This window comes from Lonchura striata, chromosome 13, assembly GCF_050655825.1.
Source record: "Lonchura striata isolate lonStrDom1 chromosome 13, ASM5065582v1, whole genome shotgun sequence".
NCBI classification, from domain to species: domain Eukaryota; kingdom Metazoa; phylum Chordata; class Aves; order Passeriformes; family Estrildidae; genus Lonchura; species Lonchura striata.
The window spans coordinates 18,488,214-18,512,911 of NC_140715.1; the positions used below are offsets into that span (position 1 = coordinate 18,488,214).

A 24,698-nucleotide genomic window follows, 5' to 3' on the forward strand; every position below is an offset into this window, starting at 1 on the left:
AAAACCCCTAACACATTCCCTGTGGGTCTGGCCATGCAGCCTCCCCTCCTCACACTGACTTGAATTTCTGTCTGATCAGAGTCATAAACACACACACAGCAGGAGAGACACGGATTTCCAAATTTTCATTTTTACAAATGGATCCTGCCTGTGTTTCCCCAGCCAGCACACCCTCACCCACTGTCACTGCCACTCACCTTGTTGATGCTGAAATGGCCCTCAAACCTGCAGCCATCCCCATTATTGAGAGGGATCTTCATTGAGTTGTCAATGTGACCCACTTCGTGCCTTCCCATTTCATCCTGGATGTCCAGTCCAACCACTGCAGGGGTGGGAGGGAGAAGACAATTAAAAAAAGAAAAAAATCAAACAAAATAAGTATCAGGAAGGTTGCACAGGAAAAGGATGTATTGCCTTTACTTGAAAAAAAAAATCCACACCTTTTTCCTGACATTTGACTAAACTGAGGTGACAATGTCCTTTGTCAAAAATTGTTATACCCCAAAAGCTTTGTAACCAAACTTTTCACGCTGCCTATTTGATACAAATACACCTCCCATGTCCTGCCAGCTGCCTGCAATCCCAATCACACAAACAGAAAAACTTCAGGCAGACAAGGCAGGTGACTTGGGAAGAGCCAACAACCAGCTGGTGCATTCAGATGGAACTTGGGAGGTTTCTTGCTCCCAGACACAAAAAGGTTGCTATTAAAAAAGAAAAAAAAAAAAAAAAAGGAAATGAGATTCAGAAAAGAGCCAGTGAAGCTGATCAGCCACTAACACATGGTCCAAGAAAACAGGTGCCCTGGCCTGGAACAGAAAGCAATGGGATATTGGCAGAGGCTGCAGCTACTTATTTCCATCCTGTTACAGAAGAAGGGCCACTGTACAGTCTGGGCCCGTTTCAAGTATTACTCAAAGCACAATGAAAAGCTGCTAAGTGAAGGGGTACTCACATTCACAGTGCAGGTTTGGCAAACTGATGTTCAGGTTCACTTCTATTTTCCCTCCACTGTCTTTGTCTGGGTCATCCACGTAGAGCTCATTAACTCTGCAGGGCAAAAACACAGGTGGGTTCAGGCACAGGGCTGCTTCCCACAGAAAAAAACCCAAAAACTTGCATGGGGATGGGGAAAAAGACTGCAAAGAGGAGGTTTGATTGTGTGATGGCTACAACAGAGTTACAGAGAGAAGGGAAAGCTCTCCAGGATGGAATGGAGGCAAATCACAGCTTAATTTGATTTTTTGCTTGGCAATACAGGAGGCTTTAAACAAGTTCTGCACCAGTAAAAACCAAAACTTCTGTTCTGTGCTCCCTGTACCCTTCTCCATGCTGGGCTTTCAGAGGAGCTACAAAACAAGAGGCTAATGCTGAAAGATGGCAGGTTATTGATCCAACCCTCCCCTCCCCTGGGCTGCTATTCCTTTTAGGCAGGAGGGAATCATGTGTTTTTCCATTTGTTCCATAAATAGTTCTAGAGAAAGGCTGCTCTCAACTACCCCCAGGAAAGCTTATTTGTGTCACTAATTGCCTTTTGTTATTGCCACCCAGCTGACAGAGCAGCAGCAAGAGAAGGAAGGCAACACGGCATATTTGTATTCCTCTCCTTAATATCACATTCCAGGCTATGAATGGCAACCAAAAGTGGTGACTAAAATTGAGGAGAAGGGGATTTGAGCCAGGAACAGATGGGAAGAAACATCCTGGACAGCAGGATCTCACACACTCTACAGCAGCCTCCCAAAGAGTAATGTTGTCTCAGAGCACCCACAGTGCTGGCACTCATCTCACAGGAGACAAAACACAGATAGAGAGGCAGAGCAAGGCAGGAGTAGAAATATTTATTGTTGGCACATACAATCCAATCGACACGTAAAAATAAACCAAAACAACCCCAGTGCTGAATTTGCTGAATGGTCCTGGAGAATCCACCCTGGGGAGACTCACCCCATTGATCTGAGACAATGGTGAGATTACCTAGAAGCTCTTTTCCCTGTTCAACAAATAAGATTTCACGATTTATCTTCCAGCTGGGCAGATTATAAAGCTATGGGAGCTTAGATTCAGGCAAATTACATAAAATAAAACCAGCAAGTGCTCTGTAGCATTTTTATTTTACATTCAAAGTGCACTAAACTCTTTGACAAGCCCCACTGGAGAGTCCACATGCTAAGAGTCAAAGCTAAGGCAGCTACAAGACAGACTCAAAGTGATTTTGCTCTGGTGATACATCTCTGGGCCACGGTGAACTGTTTGCCCTGTGGATGCAGAAGAAACAAACCTTGACACTGAGAAACACACCTGCTGCCAGGTTTTTTGGAGGCAATTACTCACAGGTCAGCGGGGTTTACAGACACTCATTTAAAACCAGCACAGCATTTGTCTTCGGCTTCACAGCCCTACCTTTCTCTGTTTTTAATTGGCTTGACAAGTTGCTTGCAATCATTACTCAACCTATTTTTCAAGTGATTAATAAAAATGACACAGAGGGAGGGGAAAGATTGCTCATCAGTGACCTAGTTAGCAGCTTTTTGGCCGAGCCCTCTCCTCCTGGGTGGAATGCATTCTCTCCTCTACGTGTTCATTACTGACAGATTGGGCAGATTGGATTAAGTCATATATCCAAATAGGGCTGGGAGGAGCAGCTCCAGCCAGGACGGGCATTAATCCCCCAGAGCAAGGCAGCTCTCAGTGCTGCCCCAGTGCTCCCATCCATTCCCCAGCTCCAGCCAGCCCCTCTCAGAACCCCTGGCTCCTTCCCAGCGCCGTGCTGGCCGAGATGCCCAGGGATGCCCAACCAGTGCCACCTCAGGGGCACCTCGGCGCTCCTGGCTAAAGGAGCGTTCACAGCAGGGCTGGCAGAGCACAGTCACGCCCAGCAGCTCAGCTCAGCATCCCAGCTCTCTGGAGAAAAGCCCTAGCACGGTCAGTGCTTGTATTTGCTGATTTCTAACCCTGAACCTGTCAGGAACCTTTTGGTGATGAGCGAGCGAGACAGAAATTTCTGATTTCTCTGGCCAAAATCGGAGGATGAACTGTTCACAGGGAGACGTGGGAGCTCTGACAGAGGAAGGCAAGTGCTGAGGTCACCTGGCTGCTGGCTGGATCACTGAGGCACAGAGAAGTAGGGCAGCTTGTGCAGGTCACACAGCCCATTAGCTGCAGGTGAAGGAAACTGGTTTCCTGTCCTGCAGTCCGGTCACTGGACCAGTGGCTCCCAGCCTGTCCCCTGGGCAAGGCTCACAGCCACTTCCTCCTCCTCCTCCTCACCCAGTAGCCCCCTGCCCCTCTCCAACTCATGCTCCACATTTCACAACCCAATTATCACTGCACAGACATCAGGCAGCTCGTGATCCTTCCTCCCAGTGGATCCTTCCTTTCCTTCCCCTCATTTCCACCAGAAGCGTCACCTTCCATGGAGCACCCATCCAGCTGGATCCTGCTTCTCCCTCCCAGCTCCAGCCACTGCCTGCTCATGGCAAGATCATCTCTGACAACTGACAAATCCAGCCCCAAAGTGCATCCTTTGTGTGTCACTGATGTTCCCTTTCACTATGGGGAACCAAGGCTACGATGACAACACGCCACGGGCTGCACTTGGTGGGGCAAACCTCACAAGAAATGTCATTTTTAATAAACTGGCCACTCCTCAAATATTTGGAGTATTGGAATTCTGGAAATCTCACAGGTAATGCAAATTTCCATGGTCAAGGCTATTCCTTCCAGTGAACCACTGGCACCCAGGTTTGGGTGGCAAAGGGCTGGCACTCACATGTCCCTTGCCATCCTCCTCCCCAGGGCCACAAAGCCAAATTGCACTCACCCTTGCTGTCATTAAATCAGACTCTCCTGGGATGTCAGGAAAAGTACTATTTACCCCTTCTAGCCACTCTCCCTGAAGGAGGAAAGTCTCTGGTGGAAGAAGAGAAGTTGACTCTAATTTAGAGCTGTCTGTCCTGGAATACAAAGTGTCCCAGGAGTAACAGTGCCTTACCAGTAAATCTGGGATGGTCACAAAGGAAATAAAAGACAAGGCCAGGCAGAGGAAGGCAGTGATATTGGTCATATTGTGACTCCAAAGGCAGGGTGTACCTTCTCCAAACACGTAGGAGTTGGTGTTTTCCTGGCTGCTAGTAAGGAATATTTGAATAAAAGCAGCACAATGAAGGAGGGTGAGGGTGCAGAGCCCTGAAAGTATAATGAGTACACACACCAGGTGAGAGCTGGACCTCCCACCCCTACAGAGCCTCCCACCACTGACCGGAGGAACAGGAGGGAAGTTTCTCCATGATCCACACATCAGGAATCTGCTTCACTTCTCGAAAGAGCCACTTGGAAATACTTCACATTCCTGAGTGATGCTGCTGGGCTGCTTACCCTGTCTGCTTACAAACTTCCAGCAAAAACAGGAGGGACCCTTAGGCCAGACCACAGCAATGGCACGAGAGAGCCAAGGACAGGGGCCACAGCAGCCAGAGGGCACGCCAAGGCTCCAGGGTTTTATCCAAAGAAAGGCAGACCTGTTCCCTGTGCTTTAGCTCTCAGATTTATGGCACAACAGCTCTGTTTCCCCAGAAACAAAACTTCCACAGTAACTTCTTTCTACCCAGCGGCTCTGGCCATTAACTTCAGCATTTCAACAGCCAAAAAGCCTGCAGCACTTTGGACCAGAGGGTGGGCACTGCATCCACCTTCCACAGCTTCACACACTGCGTGGGTGCCCTCTAAACACATCTGCCTTGTCCTCTATCCTCCTTGTCCCGAGTCCCTGATTCAGGTGTTAGCCTTTTTTCTCCCCCTTTCACAGCAAGAAATCAGCCAGAGTCCTCCTCAGCCATCAGCCACAGAGAAAATACAGCCACTTACTCCAGAAAGCTGCACTTTACCTTGTCCTACAAATCCCAGGAGGCACCCTCTCATCTCCAGGACCCTGTGCCTAAGAGGGAAAATAATTATTCTTTCTTGAGGAAGCCTAAAGCTTCTCAAAAGACTTTCTCAGATGAGCCCTATTGGCTCCACTTGCCCTTTCAGCTCTAATCAGCCAGCTTCCAGAAACACAACCCTCCAATGCTGACATTCCTGCATCACCACATTTTCAGTGGTGCCAGAGCAGAGAAACACAACCCTCCAATGCTGAGATTCCTGCATCACCACATTTTCAGTGGTGCCAGAGCAGAGAGACAAATCTTCTTTTCAACTTGTGCGAAGAAACAACAACAAGCAGGTCAGCAAACTCTCTACTGCGTCATGTGTCTGCTGCCGTGACATTTGTCATCTTCTGCATCCCAATCAGCTCCTGAGTGTGAAGATGCTTGTCCCAGATCAGCTGTGGAGCACGGCAAACACGCTGCCCTACAAAGGAAGGGATTACAGCTCTCCAGGAGACAGGAAGAAGGAGAAGGGTTGGAAAGACGTCAGTGTAGACTTGAGTCAGGAATTGCAAATGACATCATGACACGACCTTCCGCTTCCTGCAAGCCCACACAGGGCACAGCAACCCCGCACAAACCTCCAGCACCTCCTGTTAGGTAATCCCCACCTTGCCACGCAAACATCAATTAAGCTTCTTACCTGCCCACCTCTCTCAGGGCTCCCAAGGATTACATCCTTCTGCAGAAAAGTGTCTGTCTCAAGGTCAGCCCGCGGCAGGAGCAGGATTACAGCTCCAATTTCCTTCACCTACAAAGCTCTGCTGCCTGTGCTGGGCTGCTTGGCCCCAGCTTGTCATCTGCCTCAAATGTTTGGGCCAGCAGGGTTGGAGGTGCATCTCCAGCTCAGTGGATTGTGGCATCTCTTGGCTTGTGTTCCCAGATTGGGGTTTGCAGCAGGAGGAACCCCTGGTGCAGCAGGATCACACTCTGCTGGTTGGTACCATTTCCATGGGCTGAGAGCCACAAAACACACCCCACACGCTCTGCAGAGCTATGGGATGAAAAGCCTCTCAAGACAGGTCTGGTGACAATCCTGCTGCTCTGCAGGATCAGTCCTGGGCATGCAAATGAATCCAGTATGGACAAGAACACTGCTCCCTGAAACTCCTGAAGTTTTGCTTCCTCCCACACTCCTGACAGCCTTCTTGGGGCTATCCTGTTTCAGGCCAGGAATTGGGCTTTGATCATCCTAGTAGGTCCCTTCCAGCCCAGGATTTTCTGTGATTCATGTTTTATGCTTTCATGAAAAGGCAGTAATTTCACTGCAGATATTCTGCTGAAGTAATTAATTGCCTTGTGGGGGGCTCAGCTTTCCAATTTGCAAACTTGTCACTTCAGATAGGTTTTTGTCTGTTATTACATTAAAAAAAAAAAAAAGAAGCAAACACTGCCAGGAACAGTCTGTTGCTTCCTACAGTGTGCTGTGGCAGATGAATTAGTGTTGAGCACAAACATTCATACCACAAGCACCACATTCATACCCTCCTACCCCTTCCCCTGGCTGCCAATGCAAGGCAGACTAGATTAGTTAATTACATCTTTAATCCTTAATGATGGAATACTTGGAAAACTATTATTGATCTTACAGGACATAATTCATGACCTAATTAGGGTGATAAAACTGGGAGATTATCATCTTGCCAGCTATTAACGTCTAGCGCTGATCTGAGTTAATTAGAAAAGAGATGGGTGATTTCTATGCTTCTGGTTTGCAGCACAGCAGCAGAGGAATGAGGAGGCTGCTAAAGGCAGGACAAGCCATTCCCAGCACTCTGACTACTCTCAACTCAACCAACTGTTGGTCTTGCCCAGGAAAAACCAGGCACATTTAACCCTTTAGCTTAATTTCTTCAGCCATTTGAGTCATTGGCTCAGTGGGACAAGAGTGTTTGATGCTGTTCACCTTTCAGATGTTCAAATTGGAGCACAGACCTCCTTTTCTTTATCTTCTACAGAATTGAGGAGATTCATCAAGGTTCTTGGAATCACTGAGGTTGGAAAAGACCTCCAAGATCATCAACTCCAACCTTTTTCCCATCCCCACCTTGTGACCCAGCCCAGCGCCACATCCAGGTGTTCCCTGGACGCCTCCAGGGATGGGGACATTCCAATGCCTGAAGTTTGGACTAGGTCTTCAGTCACACTCAGTCTGGACTAAAAAAAAAAACATAAAAAAATCAAGCAGATCCTTGACTTCTAGAGTTAAACTCACCCTCCCCTTAATGGCAATGATGGGTTGTGACTGAGGAAAGAAAAAAGCTCTTTTCCCTCACCAGTACTTGACTGTGCTTTTCCTGGGAAGGATGCAGCCCCACCTAAGTGCCAAGCTTGGATTTCCTTCATGGCTGCTCACAGGCCTGTTAGGGTCACACGATAAATCTGGAAGATGAGCAGCTTGGGAGTTTTCTACCCTCCTCAGGGCTGGTCTCCCCAGGAAACCCGTCAGCAGCAGAATAGGACGTGCCTTTAGAGTGTGTTACCTCTTCCATGAGCTTCCTGCAGTGTCTTGGTTTGACTTCCTAACTGGAGTCAGCTCCTGTGCCCAGACACAGCCCCGGCGCTCATCAGAAATGCCCACACGAGTTATGACACAGCTGCCGTCCTCCCCACACAGGTGATGTTTGGGCTTAGGGCTGTGACTCTGATCCTCGAGATGAGGCTGTCATTTCTTGGCTCTCAGCCATCCAGACAAGCCTTCAGCAGCTGAGACTGTAAATGCTATCACAATGGGCTGGTCAAGGAAAAACAGCTTTGAAGTTGGGCAAGAGCGGCCAAACCGAGATTTCGAGTAACGCCAGGCACTGAGGCTGCTGCACTCATGTGAACATGGAAGAAAGTCCAGCAGTGGGCAGGAGCCAGTGAGTGTTTGGGGTCAGTGTGGTGCAGAGCAGAGCTTCTTTTCTCATGCTGCACCACGAGCTCAACAAACCACACCAACCTCTTGCTTGAAATGCAGCCACCAAAGGAAGCTCTGGGTGCTGAGAGTGGGACCGGGAATCCCGTGGGCATCTCTGCCCTGGAGGAGCTGTCCCTGCACACACCCCACACACAAAAACTCGGTGGAACAGGGCTCTGAGGGAAGCAGGAGTGCTCAGCAGGGAATCTGCCACATCTCTGATGTAAAACACCAGGTAAAGTGCTCACCTTGTCATCAAAAGTGTGCAGCTCTCCCCACCCAGCTTGGCTCTGTCAAGTGCTTTAAGGGAAATAGGACACAAAAGGAGAGAGTGATGCAGTCTCACCAGCACAGCTGGCAGTGACAAAGGAGGAAAGTTCATCCCATGTAACTGCACACCTGTAATCATTCAGGTCCTGGCTGGCATTGGGAAACTTCAATCTGGGTGAGGTATCTGTTGTAGGAGATTCTTAATACTAAAAAACCCCTTGAAGCTTCAATAAAAGTTGATGAGAACTGAACACTTTGCACATAGGACTCTTCCATATATTTCTAAGTATTTGGATCATGGGAAAATAAGGCTCAAAAACCTTCTTGAGACAGTTTTTCCCCTGTTATTTGCTATTACCAGTCAGCACAGAGCTCTCGCAAGTTCCAGACCACACAGAGCTCCCAATTCTTATTCCCAATGATGAGGCTCTGCTGCCTCACTGCCAGTAATACCTGAGTGAAAGGGAACCACAAGAGGCTCACAACAACTTGTACTGGGTTTCTCAGAAGATAAACCAATGAGTAACAAATGGAAAATAAAAGTTCACTCCTGCTTTCGAAGTTGCTGAACTGGGAAGGACTTGAAGTGACTTTCTGAAGTATTTCCGCTGTTCTGGGAGAGCCTTTTCACAAGTGCTGGGGGTGAATGTTCCCAGCAAGAGTCTGATGACTTTTAACTCATCAGAAGGAGGTTGTCCTACTCTTTTGTGTGAGCTTTTGTGTTGGACAGTCCATGACGAATCAGGTTCCTGCAGTCATTTGTCCCAGACTCTTGTATGACATCCTCTCTCGAATTTTACTCCTTTATTGCCTGCAAACACCTCCTCCCCACGCAGCTCCTGCTGGGAAAGGCACTTCAGCATCTCTCTGAGGTTTTACTGAGGAACTTGTCAGCTGAGCATGCTTACAGCACTTCCCAATATTTCTGTGGAAAATGCATCATATTCTTAAGGAAAAAACAAGAAGAGGCCTCAGAGAATGATGCAATTGTGCTGTTCTGAAAGGAATTTCTAGTCAGGAAACTGCCACTACTACAACTGAGTCAAAACTGGGTAAGTATTACTAATTCCTCCTGTAAAGCATTAACTGAAAGAAAAAAAGAAAACCAGGCAAGAGAATGAGGAGAGCAAGAAAAAGCAGTGCTGTACTTGAAGCAGCCTGTCTAGCTTTTCTGTGTTTTTTAAAACAAGAAACCCAAGGAAACTCAGCTCTGTGAAGTGGCTGATAAGGTGACTCCAGATTTCACAAGCAAACACACGGAACTGAAGTCAAAGAAACAGTGAGCAAGCAACTAATCTGAGATGCCATCTCTGAAGTCAACGTGCAACAGGCACAAAAAATGATCTCGAGCTTGATCACACTCCTACCTTCAGTTAAACATTAGTCAAGCTTAACATTATTCCTGAAATTATATTCTTGATCCAAAACAGAGCTGCACAAAAACAATGAGAGTCTCTTGGTTATCAAAATGATCAATCTAAGCAAGGTTTCAGAGGCTTTTAGCTCAGCACTGACATCTCTTGCTATCAGGACTATCATGTGGGCCTGACATAAGTTCCACCCTTCCCAACTATCCAGGAACTGTGCCTCACACTCAGTGAGCTCACTGCCACATCAGCAGAGTGATGGAGAAGGTTTCCTAGAGCCCAAAACAAAGGTAGATGTGCTAAGAGTTACTAAAAGTTTACTTTGAGGCAGGAAGAATACGAGAACAGGGAGAAAAAAATAAAAATCTGATTAACTCGGTGTTAATAAGTACTTACATACGTGTTCAATGAGCAATTTTTAAAAGTAGAAATTATTTCCATTTTTCTCACAGCTGTCACCACCTGGGGCAACTTGTCCTCAGGCAAAAAACTTGTGAATAAGGTTTTCTTCTTTCAACAAAAGAAGAAAAAATTCACACATTAATAAAACTACCTGCATGAGTCAGAGATTCAGTTCTGACATAATAAAAAAAGCAATTATTGATATTAAATTAATAATTCTTATTTTATGCAATCCATTTCTCCATGCTGCTAATTATGCAATCCAGCATGCAGCTAATAAAGGATCAAGCAAGTCTGGAACAGCTTCCTCTATCAAAAATAGTTCAGAACCAAGTTTGCCTATTAATTTTAGTAAATTAAAAAGCTGAATGGATGTCTGAGAATTTGGACTCAACCTAAAGGAATCCCAAAGCTATTAGGCAATTAAATGACCTAGTGAAATTACAGGAATATTTCTCTCAGATAACAGTAAAGCTGTAAAGATTCACATCCACACAAACAGGGGAAAACATGACTTTTACTTACATTTCAGTGGCTATGAATCCGGTGAGCTCAGACAGGAAGAGAAACAATATGAAGAGACAGCAGCAGACAGAGACTGGAACAGAGGCAAGGAGAGGGAAAGGTTAGTTTTGTATGTCTAACAAAGACAAAAACTGTTTGCAACAGCCATATCCCTGCCCCTATTGATATGCCACCCATGCACAATTGAGAATTAACAATTTTTAGAGTCCATGACACAGAGGAGCCCACCAGAGCAGTGACTTCAATGCTACGCCAATATCCAAACATCCTGAGGAACCATTAAAAGTTATAGAAGTTTATGAATGCATAAATACCAAACTTGTGTCTTTCCCACTGAGCAAACACTACAAGATTCTTCACACAAGAAAAAAAAATAAAAGCCCTCAAATTCACATAAAATCCTGACCACTGCTTCCCCACCCTTGGAACTTACCAAAGGCATGTCTTAATTCTGCTTACAGGCAAGATTATCTAGAAAAGCCTCATCTTAATTTCTTTGCCTCTTGCAGTGAAAATATAAGCATCCCTTGGCTTAATAATTAATGACCCATAACAGGGATATCTTCCACTTTTGGACCACTTTTTCTGTCATGATTTCCATCTCCCCCCAGCTCCTGCATTCTCCATTTTCAGCACACAATGCTGGTCTGCCATTGTCAAGAAGTGGGAGCTCTTCTTGACACGGCTGCTTGACAACACCACTTCTTTGGAGCCTTGGCCCCCAATTTTATCACTATTTAAACCTCCAGAAGGCAAAAAGAACCAGCACCTCCTTGCTCTGAAAGCACACAGTGCCCTTACATGGTGTTTTGGGGATGAGGAGATGCTTTGGCACCTCAGAGCTCGGACAGCAGAGTGGCAATACTGGAATTGTGCAGCCAGTGACTTCTCTCATTTCTCCATTTGCTGACAAACTGACTCTGCAGCGAGGGAAAATCCCCACTGAAGGAATTGTGAGGTACCCAGACAACAATTCCTAGGAATTCCAACCTGGAATGGCATGGAGGGAACCCAAAGCAACTGGAAATGTTACTGTTTGTTCTCCCATCAGGAAATTATTCCAACTGGAATGTTACTGCTTGTTCTCCATCAGGAAATTATTCCAACTGGAATGCTACTGCTTGTTCTCCATCAGGAAATTATTCCAACTGGAATGCTACTGTTTGCTCTTCACCAGGAAATTATTTCAACCCCTGAGCAGGGACATTGAGGCAGCAGTGACAGTCACCCACACAGGAGGGGCTGGAAGGAAGCATGGCTGTAAATCCTATGGATCAGGGATGACTGGAGCAGGCAAGGATGTGCCAGCTCAAGGGGACAGGGCTGCAGTGTGCCTCTGTGTTAAACACAATACCCAAATTCACCATGAATCACTCACAGAAAGGCAAAGCAGGAACTGACAGGCTCTTCCAGGGCTGTGACAGCCAGAGCACAATCCCAGCACAACCCCCCCAACCCCAGCACAGCTCTCTGTGAAATGACCACTTCACCACAGCCATTCATTAGGGTTGAGAAATACATTTAAAAAAAAGCCATGTTCCTCAACTTTACTCCACATGACCTGTACAGCCTGACTGCCCATTCCTTTGGGAAGCTCAAGTAACAACAGGCTGGGAACAATTTTATCACTCCCTTGGTAAAGAATGGGACAGGCAAGGGAAGGAAAGAGGTGCTGAGGGCAAGTACTGAGACAGAGCCTTGAGTGACCTAAAGCCTTGTGCCCTTCTTCCAGCTCTGAGGAAAGAGAAATGCGTTGCTTCCCCTTCCTCATCAGACTAATTTCAACTGGGGATTCATTTATTGACCTACTCTACAGAGCAAGGAATCCCCTGTACAGAGATGCCAAAAACAAAGATGCCAAAAAATCAACTAGTTAGATTGAGGAAAGAGAGGAAAAAAGCCCTGAAGACCAGTAGGAAAACAGGAAGCAAGAAGGGATATTAAGTCCTGTAGAGAAACCTCAGATGGATACACAGCTGTTCCCAGGTCTTGGCTGTCAGGACACAGAAGGTCACCAGGGCTGTGCCCCAGCTGAGCCCCTGGCATGGGGCACCAGGAGAAAGCTCTGCTCAAAGCACAGCAGCAAATTCTTGTGAGAACATCCACACCTACATAAGAGCCCAAAAAAAGAAACCAGGCAGCACATGAGCAGATCCAGTGTTTGTAGTGCTGATCATTGACAGAGAGACACGAGATCTCTGATCTCTGGCAGTTGCAGGGGAGAGTGTTTGACAGATAAAACCCTTTTTTCTTTAATTGCTTCCCATATTCCTTGCTGCTTGTTATAATCCCATAAAGGCTTTCCACAGCACCAGCCAGACCTCTCTGCTCTCAAGCACTTCTAGGAAAGCTACTACTAACTCTCTTAACTAAATTCTCTCCCAGAGCTTCCTCTCTCCTCCAATTTTTCAGCTTCCTTCTCTGCCACTTATATAATCAAAATACCTTCTTTTCCAGTACTTGCTCCCTCAAGTCCATCTTCAGTTCAGCTCTTGCATTGAAGGTTCGTGACAATACTTACCAACACAGCACAGTGAAATTCCACTAACCTATATCTAAAAAACCCTGCAAGAATGCCCTGAAGTGCCTGGCAGGGACTGACTTTCAAAGCTCCTCAATGCTTTGCCCAGTCTTCAAACCACAGAGTGAGTTTTGAAGCTGTAAAAGAGATTAATGAGGGTGGACATGAGAGGGGGATATAAAATCATGAGCAGCCTGAAGGAGGTGAGTGGGGAACAACCACTCACTGTCTCTTCCAGTGTGGGAACTACACGGAAAGGGGAGGTAAAAAACAAGGGGAGGTTTTCCTTTACACAACTGAATTCTGAGGATTCTTGACTACAGATGCTGAGGTTGCTTAAGAAATAAAACCTGTTCGATTACAAAAAGGAATCGTGCATGCCCTGAGGAAGAAATCCATTGAGGGATACTAAGTACAAGGAACCAACTCCAGCTTAGGAAGCTCAGGAGCCAACTGAGCAAAGCCTGGGGAAGTGTTTAACCTGCCCCTCCTGCTCCTTCTCAGGCATCTGCTGCCAGACACTCTGGGAAAGAGGACACTGGAGCGTTAAACTCTTCCTATACACAACATTTCCAGGGCAGGGGGAGTTTTTGGCATGAGACTGATGTGACAGCATTATCAGTTACTCTCTCCAGAGGCAGCATTTCCTCAGTGCAGAACAGGAGCTCCTCTCTCAGCCTGGAGCTGCAGGCACAGATGATGTTCCCAGCACAGGAATTTATGCATGGAGTGCTTCAGCTGCTTCTTTCACAGTGAAGGCTTTTACCTGCTTCCATGCAAATGTGCAGTCCTACCACCCACATTTGACAAGTGTATTATATTTGGAAAAGTAGATTAAAGGCTAGGATGAGACAGAATCAAACAATTCATGCATAAAGCTTCGTTAACTGCAAGAGCACGGTGACATTCCCACAGAGCTCCAACAACATCTGAGACAGGTTTTTTAAAGCTCTAATATGATAACATGATCAATATATCAAAGGTTGCTGGTGTAGATACACTGCTAATCTGCAATCCCAAAAGGATGGGAGACTCTGCCAAGGTTTTTGTTTCTGCACTAACCTTTTTGTGCTTATCCCTTCCACTACAAACTCTGTCTGCGTACATTCCTGGCTCTGCCTCCCTACCCCACGAGAAATGAGAGAAAGGCAAAGTGTTTAACACATCACACAGACTGAGAACATGGAGCCATGCCTATATTAAGGCATAAAATTAATAGTATTTATCATTCACTGGAGCAAACTGCTAAGAAGCACAAGGAACGGGTCCCGTTACAGGCGCCATGTGAATCATAACTTCGATATTTCCTGATGTGTATTTAAAACTCCAGCCCCCAAACAGCACAGAGTATTTCTGGATAACGTTTCCATGTGTGCATACAACATGTGCATGCAAACTATGCATCCACACTGATGGCTGGAGAGCAGGATGGTGACAGCAGCTGCCTGGGCTGCAGGCTCCTCTCCAGAGCCCCACTGCTCCTGTCCAGCCAGATGCCAACTGTCAGCCAGCCAGGAGTGCTGCTGCTGCTGCCTCTGTACCCAAACATGGCCAGGCTGTCACCACGCCTGTCACAGTGGCACCACAGACATGCTACACACAGTGGAAGGACCTGCAAAAGCTGCTGGAAGAGGGACAACAGCACGACAGGGATGCTGCCTGAAAAAGGGAATTTTATTGAGGAAAAGCAATGAGTAACTTCTACACCACAGCAGTGGCTGTGCTGCTCTGGACAAACCTTACCCTTAGTAAATTCTTGGTTTGTTCATTCCTAAAAAAATAGTTTGTAGTTGAGTGGCTGCCACACAGATCTGAAGTATCTCGTATGCAGCGTTCACTGCATACAAATTTTGGAATTAAAAATCTATACCTAATAAAGCCTCAAAAACTCCAGTTGGCTTCTGAGCTTGTTCATGTTTGAGATCACCTGCTCTTCTCCCTCAAAATCCCCCAACATTTACTCTCCCTTAGCTGCTTCTTCCCTAAAAGCCTTGGCCCCTTCAGCCCTGGAAGTCAGGAGCAGAGCTGCTCTTTTCTACCTCTTTTCTTCTTTAATCTGATCTGTGCCTTCTTCCCAAATAATCAATTTTTTTTTTTTTTAATAGACATGGATACAATCCAAAAGCCACTGCTGAAACCCTGTAGAAACCTCTTCAAGAAAGCCTTCAGCACCAGAAGTGATACTGAACTAAGGTTTCAGCAGAAATCATATGGGAAAGGCCTAAATTAATAGTTGGATATCATGGACTATTTTATATCTGCTCTGTAAAACTTGGAGGACTTAAAGAAAGCCCAAATAAAGTTGCAATCACAGTAATTCCACATGACTACTAAAGCCTAAAAGCTTTTTTGAGAGTCAGAACCTTCCCCTGCACTCAAGCCCCCAGTGTTAACAAAGGCTGACTTCCCTAAAGCAATTTTTCACCAGGTCATGCAATCTTCCCAGGCTTCCAACTGGCCTGGCAATGGGCTGGTCTCATCCATGGCCTCCTACAACACCTAAGATTAGTGGCTTTCAAATTACAAGCCACAGGCTTGGTCAGACAGAAAAAAGCCCATTAGAAAAGCTGCTCACAAGATCCTCACAGGCAGAGCCACCAGTTTGTTTGCTGCCTGTGTGGTTCAGAAGCTTCTATCAGGCTGCCTAAAACATTGAGAAAAAGAAGGAGAACCAGTTAGAGAAGAAAATCAAAGCCTGAGAAGCTGTAAATAACAGTAGAGAGAAATAAGTCAGCTAATAATTGTAAGGAAGAGTCACAACCTTGAAGCCTTCCCACAACAGACTTATCACTTGAGCTGTTTACTGCAGATCTGAAAGCCTAAACTCCATGGCCTTTGATGGTTTCTTTTTTTTGCTTCTAAAATACTCTTTTGCAGGTGATTCATAACAAGACAAATTCTCAAAGGGAGCCCAGTGGCAGTGTGGGAACTCTCAGTTTCCAAAACAGAAGAGAAAGCAGGATCACTCACAAGTTCAAAGTGTTCTTTCAAAACACTAAATCTCATCTGCCCCTGAATTCCCAAACAGTTTGAGTCAAGCTCTTTGTTCACAACTTCAACAAACCTAAATGGGAGTTAGGATACAAGTAATTCAGTGGCCAGGAGAACTCAGGGGACAAGGACTCAGAGTAAATATTTAGGGAAATGTGTTATCTTCACAGAAGCACAGGGTAGCTGAAGCTGGCAGGGACCTCTCTGGAGCCCATCCTGTCCAACTCCCCTGCTCTGAGCAGGTTACTCAGGCCCAGCTCTGGTTTTTTGGAGCATCCCCAAGGATAGAGACTCCACAGCAGCCTGGACAACCTGTTCTTCGACCATGCTCACAGGCAGGAGTTTCTCCAGCTCACAGAGGGCTTTCCTTTGTGTCCTGATTCACTGGCACTGACTCAGTCCTGCGTGCTGTCACCAAGGGATGTGACATCACTCACGTCAGCAGTGACACACAAGACTACTGACCCACCTACCAGCATGGCTGAGTGGGGCACAGCTCCCTGATCAAAGGAAGTGCCTGCTCCAAGGGCCAGGAGAGCTGCATGAGCAGGGTAATGACAGGCCGGGCAGGACCAGCCTGATCAATGTTTACCAAGCCCTCTGCCCGGCCAGCTCGCTGCACATAATTGTGTGAAATCCATTACTCAGCCTCCCTCAGGAGCAGGAAGGAAGGAAAAGGGGCCCAAGGCAAGAGATCTGTATCAGCCAAAGTCTGTGTATTGATACACGGCAGTGAGAGTGGATCCCTATCAGTGGATGGAGCTGGAGGCTCTTCAGGGCCCCTTCCAACCCAAACCATGCCACAATTCTGAATTCACACCACCTATTCCACTGTTTGGTGGGCAGAACAATCTGCCTCAGCAACAAAGGACACCCTTTCCAAGGCTTAACATCCCTTTAAAAGAATTCCCTGCAGACAGAGAGGCCAAACAATCTTTAATTTTAGACCAGGGCTATGCAAGGACATCAAAAAGAAAGTTACTTACTAATGGCCCCTGTGTAGGTTGGCTGTGTAAGGTCTTTTGGCACCTTCCTGTAGATGTCAAACCTGAAAGAGGAAAAGCACCAGCCATAAAACAGGTGGAACATTTCAATACATTTCAAGCCCCCACAGGGATGAACGATGCTGAAGTTTTTTCCATCCAGCTTTCCAACAACATTTTTTCAGTAGCAGGAGGATATAGGAAGGAAAACAAAACAAAACAAAAAAAACCCTTTTCTTTTGTACAATTATGTAACTGTGCTCTGTCTTGGCTCCCATTTCCAAAGCATTTCCCTCCCTCTCCCTGCTGTGGATCTGTGCAATCTGAACTGCAAGAGCAGCCAGGCAAGAAGTCATGCTGGACAAGTTTATAGACCACTCTAAAAAGAAAAGGATACTCTTCAGACTCCTGAATAAAAACCCCAGTAAAACACAATCTGTACTGCCCCTTTTCATGTGTATCCTGCAAAGCCAAAAATAGACGCCCCCTAAGTCAGAAATCCAGGTGTCGAGATAAAAAAAAAATCCCTAGGACATTGGATAACACAACAGAAATTAACCCAACAGGTTTGTTCCTCCCCCAGCTAAGCCCAGTTTAATATTAGCCCGTTGTTTTGATTCAGTCATAGTTTTTAATATCCATAAGGCTCAGCTTTGCTATTTTAAACTGCCCATGGTTAAACTCTCCCTGCCCTCATGTGTTAGCTGTGTTATTTCCTACCACCTTGTGTTCCTGCACGCCCAACCGCAATGCAGCTCTGACATCAGCTTTTCCATCACTCAATAAAAATTAATTAATGCATTAAAAACACCCACCCACCCTAAAGAAGGAAGTGATCGGTTCCCCCTAAAAATAGACTTTTTTGGATATGCCACAAGTGGGTGAGAGCTGATGCTTTTTCCAGCCCTGGAGAGGGCTTCCAAATTCCCAGTCTACACTGCACCAAGATGAAACACCCCTGTGTTTATTCAGTAGCTCCTACTACATCAAATATTTTGCTGCGAGTTTAAAAACTAGATAACTGTTCTTTTCTCTAGTCTTCAACTGCTGAGATAACTCAGAGGAACTGCATGAACAAAGCATTTGCCTTGCAGGAGATCAGAAGGATGCTGTGCTTCAGTCAGGAGTTGAAGCTGGAGGAAGGCAGGGAAGAGAAGGAATGGAGTGCAGGCAGGAAGATATTTGAGCTGCCCAGCTGGATCCTGAATAAGCTGTGCCATCCCTTAACACCCCAACAACCCTCTGTGGGACACCTGACAGCACTGCTGCACAGGAGCTGTGTTTTCATCCCCCTTCTCCCTGCTGCCTCCTAACCACACCAGCAATATTCCCCAGCCAAACAATCCATGTATGGTTTTCCAGCTGCCCCGAGAACATCTGGAAAGTGCTGTTTGCATTCTTTCCACATCCACCGAAGCATCAGGATGGTGAAAGAACCCAAAGTAGCTGATGACATCATGGTCTCACAGGCAGAGGAAGCTGTTGCTCTCGCAGCCCATTAAATGCTGAAAGCTGGCGTCGTCTGGCCAAAGTCACAATAATAGATCAACAAGGCTAAAAAAGCTGAGAGAGAAACAGAGGGAGACAGAGCACGTGAACACCAGGAGCTGCTGAGTGTGAGCCAACACTCAGAAATAGGAAACAGCTCCAGGCTGGATTCAGTAAAAACAGCAGTGTGTGGATACTATAAAAGGAAGTTTGTTCTCACCATCAGGAATATTTACTAGTATTGAAATGATGGCCCATCACAGCTTTAAAAGAAAAAAAAAAAAAATCAGCTTTTTAAACAACTCACTGGAAAGCTGATGTCGTATGAGGCAGAGTTCTCTCCTCTGAGATTGTAATTTCATCACGTAAGTAACACCCAACACCACAAATGAACTTTTCCATAGCCTATGTAAGCTTGGATTAGGCAGAGACACTACAAAAAGTGCTCGATTAAAGTTTTAGGGATGAAAGCAGAAGCCTGAAGGATGACATCCAGGACCTGACCCAAGCAGAAGGGAAGGGAAGGAGGGAAGGTGTATTAAAGCTTGCACAAGGATGCTGGAATGATCACAACAATCAAAAAAGACAAGTTTGGGGTAAGAGGCAAACACTGCTAGTTAGATTTTGCTCACTGATGTGTGATACCAGCAAATCCAAATGATCACCAGCCCAAACGAAATAGGACTGGCTATGTGCAAGTCCCCTGGCAGAACAATAAATTGCTTGGGAAAGACACGTGCTGAGCTAGGAGGGTTCATAATCTGGCACAGGAACAAGAGTCCTCAGGGCTCTGGGCAACCTCTCACCTGATACTGGCCACAATTCCCTCAGTCTGATCCCTATTAGTGAAAACAGCAGTGGAAGGGAAAGGGGGAAATCCAAATGGCATCAAAGTTTGAGGAGAATGATGGGAGATGGTATGGTCAGGACAAAGAGCCACCTTCTTCATTTCATTTTAACTCCAAGTTAGAAGAAGATATGAAATGTAAAGGAGTCAGTGACAGCTTGAAAAGTATGTTTGGGAGACACCAGAGAGATCAAATGCTAGCAATGAGGACAGCAGCTCAAAGAAGGCTTCGTTAATTATATATAATAATAAAAATAAGTAAATCAAGCGAACTTCTCAAACAAGCCTGTGAAGTTGATAAGAGTTATTGTAACAGGAGACCCAATGCCCCAAGAAATGAGAGATTTGTGGCAGTTCCTATCAGACCTAGAGTTATTGTAACAGGAAAACCCAAAGCCCCAAGAAATGAGAGATTTGTGGTAGCTCCTATCAGACCTAAGGGTTAAAAATCTGCCTCCACTAGAAAAACCTTTCTCCTTTTACCACTGGCTCTTTGCCTACCTCCCAGAACTGAAAGCAGACCCAGGAGAGCACTTACACTGTCCTGGGAAGAGAAAAGCATGAGGATTAGACACCAGAATGATTTGTAATGCAGGAGGGAGGAGGCAGTGGAGCTGTGCGCATGGCAGAGGGGAACAGGTTTTACCTGCCCTGGGGTCAGAGTTCCTGCAAGCACCTGCAGTAAAAATTCCAAGAAGCCTCCAGGTTCCTGAGGCATTGGTCACTCGAGGAGTATTTGTAGCCTGGGAACAGACAGGAACCTTGTGCTGTTGCAAGAGCTGCTGTACCCAAAGCAGTGGAAGGTGCTGGCAATGCTGCAGGGAGCCTGGATGAGCAGAGGGGCTGCAGCTGCCAGCCCACAGGGCACACACACCCCCTGTGCCACCCTGAGCAGCCACTGCCACAGTCTGGGAGTCATCTTTCGTGACCTGGAGGAACCAGGGTGTAGATTTACAACTGCTCAGTGCACTCCCTTAACCTGCAGCTCGTCCTGCTTTAGCAAGGGAGACATCACTTCACACTCCCACAGCAGGCACATGTGCATTTTCCACTTCATGTTGTTTATATTTAGCTTTTGGCAAGTTTCTTCCTGCCCTCAGAAAGGCGAGACTTGTAAGGCGAAGTTGTATCTTAGAGGTGATCAATTAACATCGTTTTAGAGTGGAAACAACAAACTTGCTGCTAGGAAAGTTCTTCCTCCAGGTCATGTGTGTTCTCATAAAGAGAAGGCTGGACCTTGCAATTCCAGAATATGAGGCTAAAGATAGAATTAGGTTGTCATCAGTACAACAGTGGAATTTCCTGACACATCCATAGTGTCTTTTCTTTCAATGGAGAGCAGGGCTGCAAACAAAGAAATAAAAAAAGCCCGTTTGGAAATGTCAGAGGTTTGCAGGAACCAACATCCATAACTAACATGAGGGAATGCTACAATACTCTTTTATCAACCCAAGAGTTGAAAGGACACAGCAAAAAAAAACCTTCTCACCTTCCTGGTGGGAATGCTAACAAACTGGTAAAGCAGCACCACAGAGATGAGCAGGGTGATTCCTAAATTCACAAATCTCTGTGTGATTAAGGCAGGTCTGGGGCAGAACTCCACTCTCTGGTGGCCAGCAGTGCCACAGTCCTCTTGAAAGGAGTGAGGCGAGATCCAGGTGGTGACCTCAAAGGAGCCAAACAAAAGGGTGGCACAGTTCAAGTGCCAGCAAGTGTCAGAAGGATTTCAAAAGCTGTACCTACACTAATATGGGCTGCTGCTACTCAGATTTTTCTTCAGGCAGAAGTAGATCATGGAATCACACAATGGTTTGGGCTGGAAAGGAGCTTACAGAGCATCTCATTCCAAACCCTGCTATGGACAGGGACACTTCCCACTATCCCAACCTGGCCTTGGGCACTTCCAGGGGTCCAGGGGCAGCCAAAAAAGATTTCCATGAGCAGGTGAAAGAGTTGTGCTGGCCCTTAAAGGAGCTTATCATGGAATAGTTTGGGTTGGAAGGAAGCTTAAAGATCATCCAGTGCCACCCCTGCCATGGCAGGGACACCTTCCACTGTCCCAGGCTGCTCCCAGCCCTGTCCAGCCTGGCCTTGGGCACTGCCAGGGATCCAGGGGCAGCCACAGCTGCTCTGGGCACCTGTGCCAGGGCTGCCCACCCTCCCAGGGAAGAATAATATCCATTCTAACCCTACTATCTGTCAATTTAAAGCCATTGCCCCCTGTCCTGTCACTCCAGATCCTTGTAAAACTCTCTCTCCATCTTTCCTGCGAGGCCACAGCTGTGTCACCCCTCCAGGTGAGCAATCCCAGCTCTCCCAGCAGAGCTGCTCCATCCCTCTGATCCCCTGGAGCTCCTCTGGGCTCTGCAGCAGCTCCAGCTCCTCCTGTGCTGGGGCAGGGCTGGGGCAGCTCTGCAGGTGGGTCTCACCTGAGCTGTGCCTGCCAGTCCCAGGTGAGTGGCAGGGAGGGCAGAAGACCCAAACACTGCAGTTTTTTTCTAGAGATGATGCTTCAGCTGCCTCCCCTGAGCAGAGGATGAGCTCACTCCCTCAGCAGGAGCTGCCTGCCAGGGCTTTATGTACACTTGAACAGTTTCAAATTTGGACCCAAAATATTTCAGGAAATGAAGTAATAAATACATTATTTCACTGAAGATGTCCACACCTCCAAACACAAGAATCCTCTCTGACATCTCTGGAATCTGAGAAAAGCTTTTATAACAACTCTGTAAGACGCTGTTACGTTTTTCATGAACAAGAAGCAAAGAATGTGAGGCAATAAAAAAAACCCAACAACTTTTAAGTAGAAATAACTAGACAATGGTAAAATTCAAATGCCCTTTAGCCAAGGGAAACTCTGATACCCAAAACAGTTCATACCAGAGAAGGAAAACACTAATTCTCCTTCAGTTTCCAGCATTTACCCATCCCTCCCTGGCATGAAGACAGGAGGGATGCACTGGCCATGGCACCCAGGGCTGAATTTCTCCCAAAATCAGGGATGCCTGTGTGGAGTCCCTGCAAAGACCCAGCAGAAGCTCTGGAGTGAGCAGCAGTGGAATGTTCTCCTGTACCATTCTGCAAGGTCTGCTGTTGCTGATTTACCTGAGGGGCCAGGGAAAGGCTGTTTTGGAGCTCTTGGAATGTATTTTGGATTCCAGTTAATCAAGCAGAATGGTAACACATTCTCATCTGGCACTTGGTCACAGAACAGAATTTGGGCACTGTAAATCTGCAGCAAAAAGATTAATTTTTGTCCCTTTCCAAAAATTAATGCTCACAGACAGGGCAAAAATGGTTCTGCTCTTCAGACAGATTATGTTTTTCCCCAGGAGAAAAACTACTTAAACATCACTCTTTTTGAAGCATACTGGCTCTATTGTAGGTACCTCAGCACGTCCTGAAAGTTAGAGGCTGTGAGCATTCCCTACAACAAATTACATTTTTGATATCAAAAATAATTAAAAAGAATTTTTAAAAAATCAACCAGTACCATGGCTGACATTCCACTTTTAGCAGGTCAGTGGTGGTGTAAATACACTTCACCCAGCAGAAAGGGTCCACGGCTGTGATTCACCCAGAAGAATGTGGGTGTTGAAACAACACTTGGTTCTCCACCTCCCATGTTCACCAGCTTGGAGAAGTGACATCTATTTTTCAGCAGATACCACATTTGGAGCTGAGGTCACTAATGCCTGGTGACATTACTCACTCCCAGTAACGACTCCAGTGTGGAGTGAACAACTACCTTAATTTTATTACACATCAGGAGCTTTGAGATCTCTTTGAATAAATGAGACAGCCTGGTGCTGCTGAACCAATTTGTTTCACTAACAAAAAATGTGAAGTGACTTGCAGGGACAACACATTTTCCAGCAGAAACAGAATTCACTATGAAGTTAATCAAGCACCTGGCAATTCTACAGCAGAAGTGACTGAACTACACAAAGGGGGAATTATCAAATACAGAGAAAAAAAAGTCAACTTCGAGGGTGTGGAGTGTCCCTTGCTGGGGATATTCCAGAACTGTCTGGATGTAAAAGGTTGGACCAGTGACCCACTGTGGTCCTTTCCAACCTGACCCATCCTGGGACTCTGTGATTATGAAACAAGGGGTTTAGGGTCAGTAGAAATGCCATCCCTGATTGTTTCCTTCTTGGTAAAAAAGCTGACTTTCCTGAGAAACAGATGGACTGCAGGTTGAAAAAGAGAAAGGTAAGGCAACTGTAACACATAGACATGGGGTGGAAATAAAGAGTAATTCACCTTTCCAGGCTGAGATGGCTTCCTGATCAACAAAAACCCTCAACCAAGGGCTCCAGTTGAAAAAAAGAGCACAAAGAAGCAAAGAAACAACAACCCCTCTCTTCAGCCCTTCAGTGGGAGGCTGATTTGGGCAGCACCACGCAGATTTCTGTGGAGATCCCTCTTCTCACACAAAATTTATGTATCTGCAGTACAATTAATTCACTCCCAAGGCAGGAACAAGTCTGTCTTCGAAAATATGACTGTCACACCAAAACCACTCTCCTTTTTTTGCTCTAACCTCGCACAGCAGCTAACACTGCGTTTCTAGGCAATTTTCTCTGCTCTCTAAAGTGAAAGAAGACTAAGTTGGCATTGGAGAAGCGTTTTCATGCCACTGCCCAGGGAATACAAGTGGGTTAAAGCAGTTTCCAAACCTTGTTTACCCTTCTGCTTGTTTGCTGGTGGTGCCCCTCCCCATTGATCAGCAAGGAGCTGCAAGCTGGAGATAAACCCCAGTGAAATATTGCTGCAGGTTTCTCCCATCTGTCAAGTCCTCCTTGCAAAGGGGATCAGAGCACAGCTGCAAACCTCAAATCTCAAGAAGCCAAGAAGGCATGAGGTCACTATTTCTCCACACACACCAGTTCCTGACTAAACACAGAGCTCGCCTGTTCTTTACAAAGTCCACTCATGACATACTCACCAGTAAACCCAATTACAACGTGGAAGAGAGAATTTCTACTGTTACAGGCTGTACTTGTCATGTTCAAGAAATGACACACCGGCAGCCCATGCAGACATTAAGTTTTAAAAAACTCAGTCTTTAAGAAAAAAAAAAAAAAAGGTGTTTTTTGTCAAAAGAAGATAAAGTACTCTATTTGTTACACCGGTTTTCTTCTTCAGGTGGGCAGAAAAACTGCTATACTGTGCAATTCTGGGAACGTTAATACAAAACAACAATCCCAGATTGCTTTTGGTGAAGAAAAAAAAAAAAAAAAAAAAACCAGCAAAAAAACTAGAGCACTGTGGAAGATACAGAAAGAGCAAGGGGCAGCTGCCAAACACAGCTCTGGACACTCAGGCCTATGCCAGCACCCATTTCATTTTTGATAAGAGTAATTTTGAGGCATGTCTGTCTGATAACAGGCTTGAAAACATCCACTGCCTTTTCTTTGAGAGCATCTCGCACTTAGACATTCTAAACAAATTCATTTTTAGGCCACTTCCCT

General features: G+C 46.0%; 1 protein-coding gene across 1 annotated transcript in view; it reads right to left on the reverse strand.

The window, feature by feature from the left end:
* The window catches only part of ERGIC1 (endoplasmic reticulum-golgi intermediate compartment 1), a 57,554-nt gene that overhangs the window by 19,275 nt on the left and 13,581 nt on the right, over positions 1–24,698 (reverse strand). Inside the window, exons 2-5 of the mRNA XM_021532126.3 lie at positions 16,890–16,951; positions 10,392–10,464; positions 956–1,050; positions 198–322 (exon numbers count right to left, since the gene is read on the reverse strand). Of these exons, the coding sequence (XP_021387801.1) occupies positions 198–322; positions 956–1,050; positions 10,392–10,464; positions 16,890–16,951 (355 nt within the window). The remainder of the gene's footprint in view (positions 1–197; positions 323–955; positions 1,051–10,391; positions 10,465–16,889; positions 16,952–24,698) is intronic.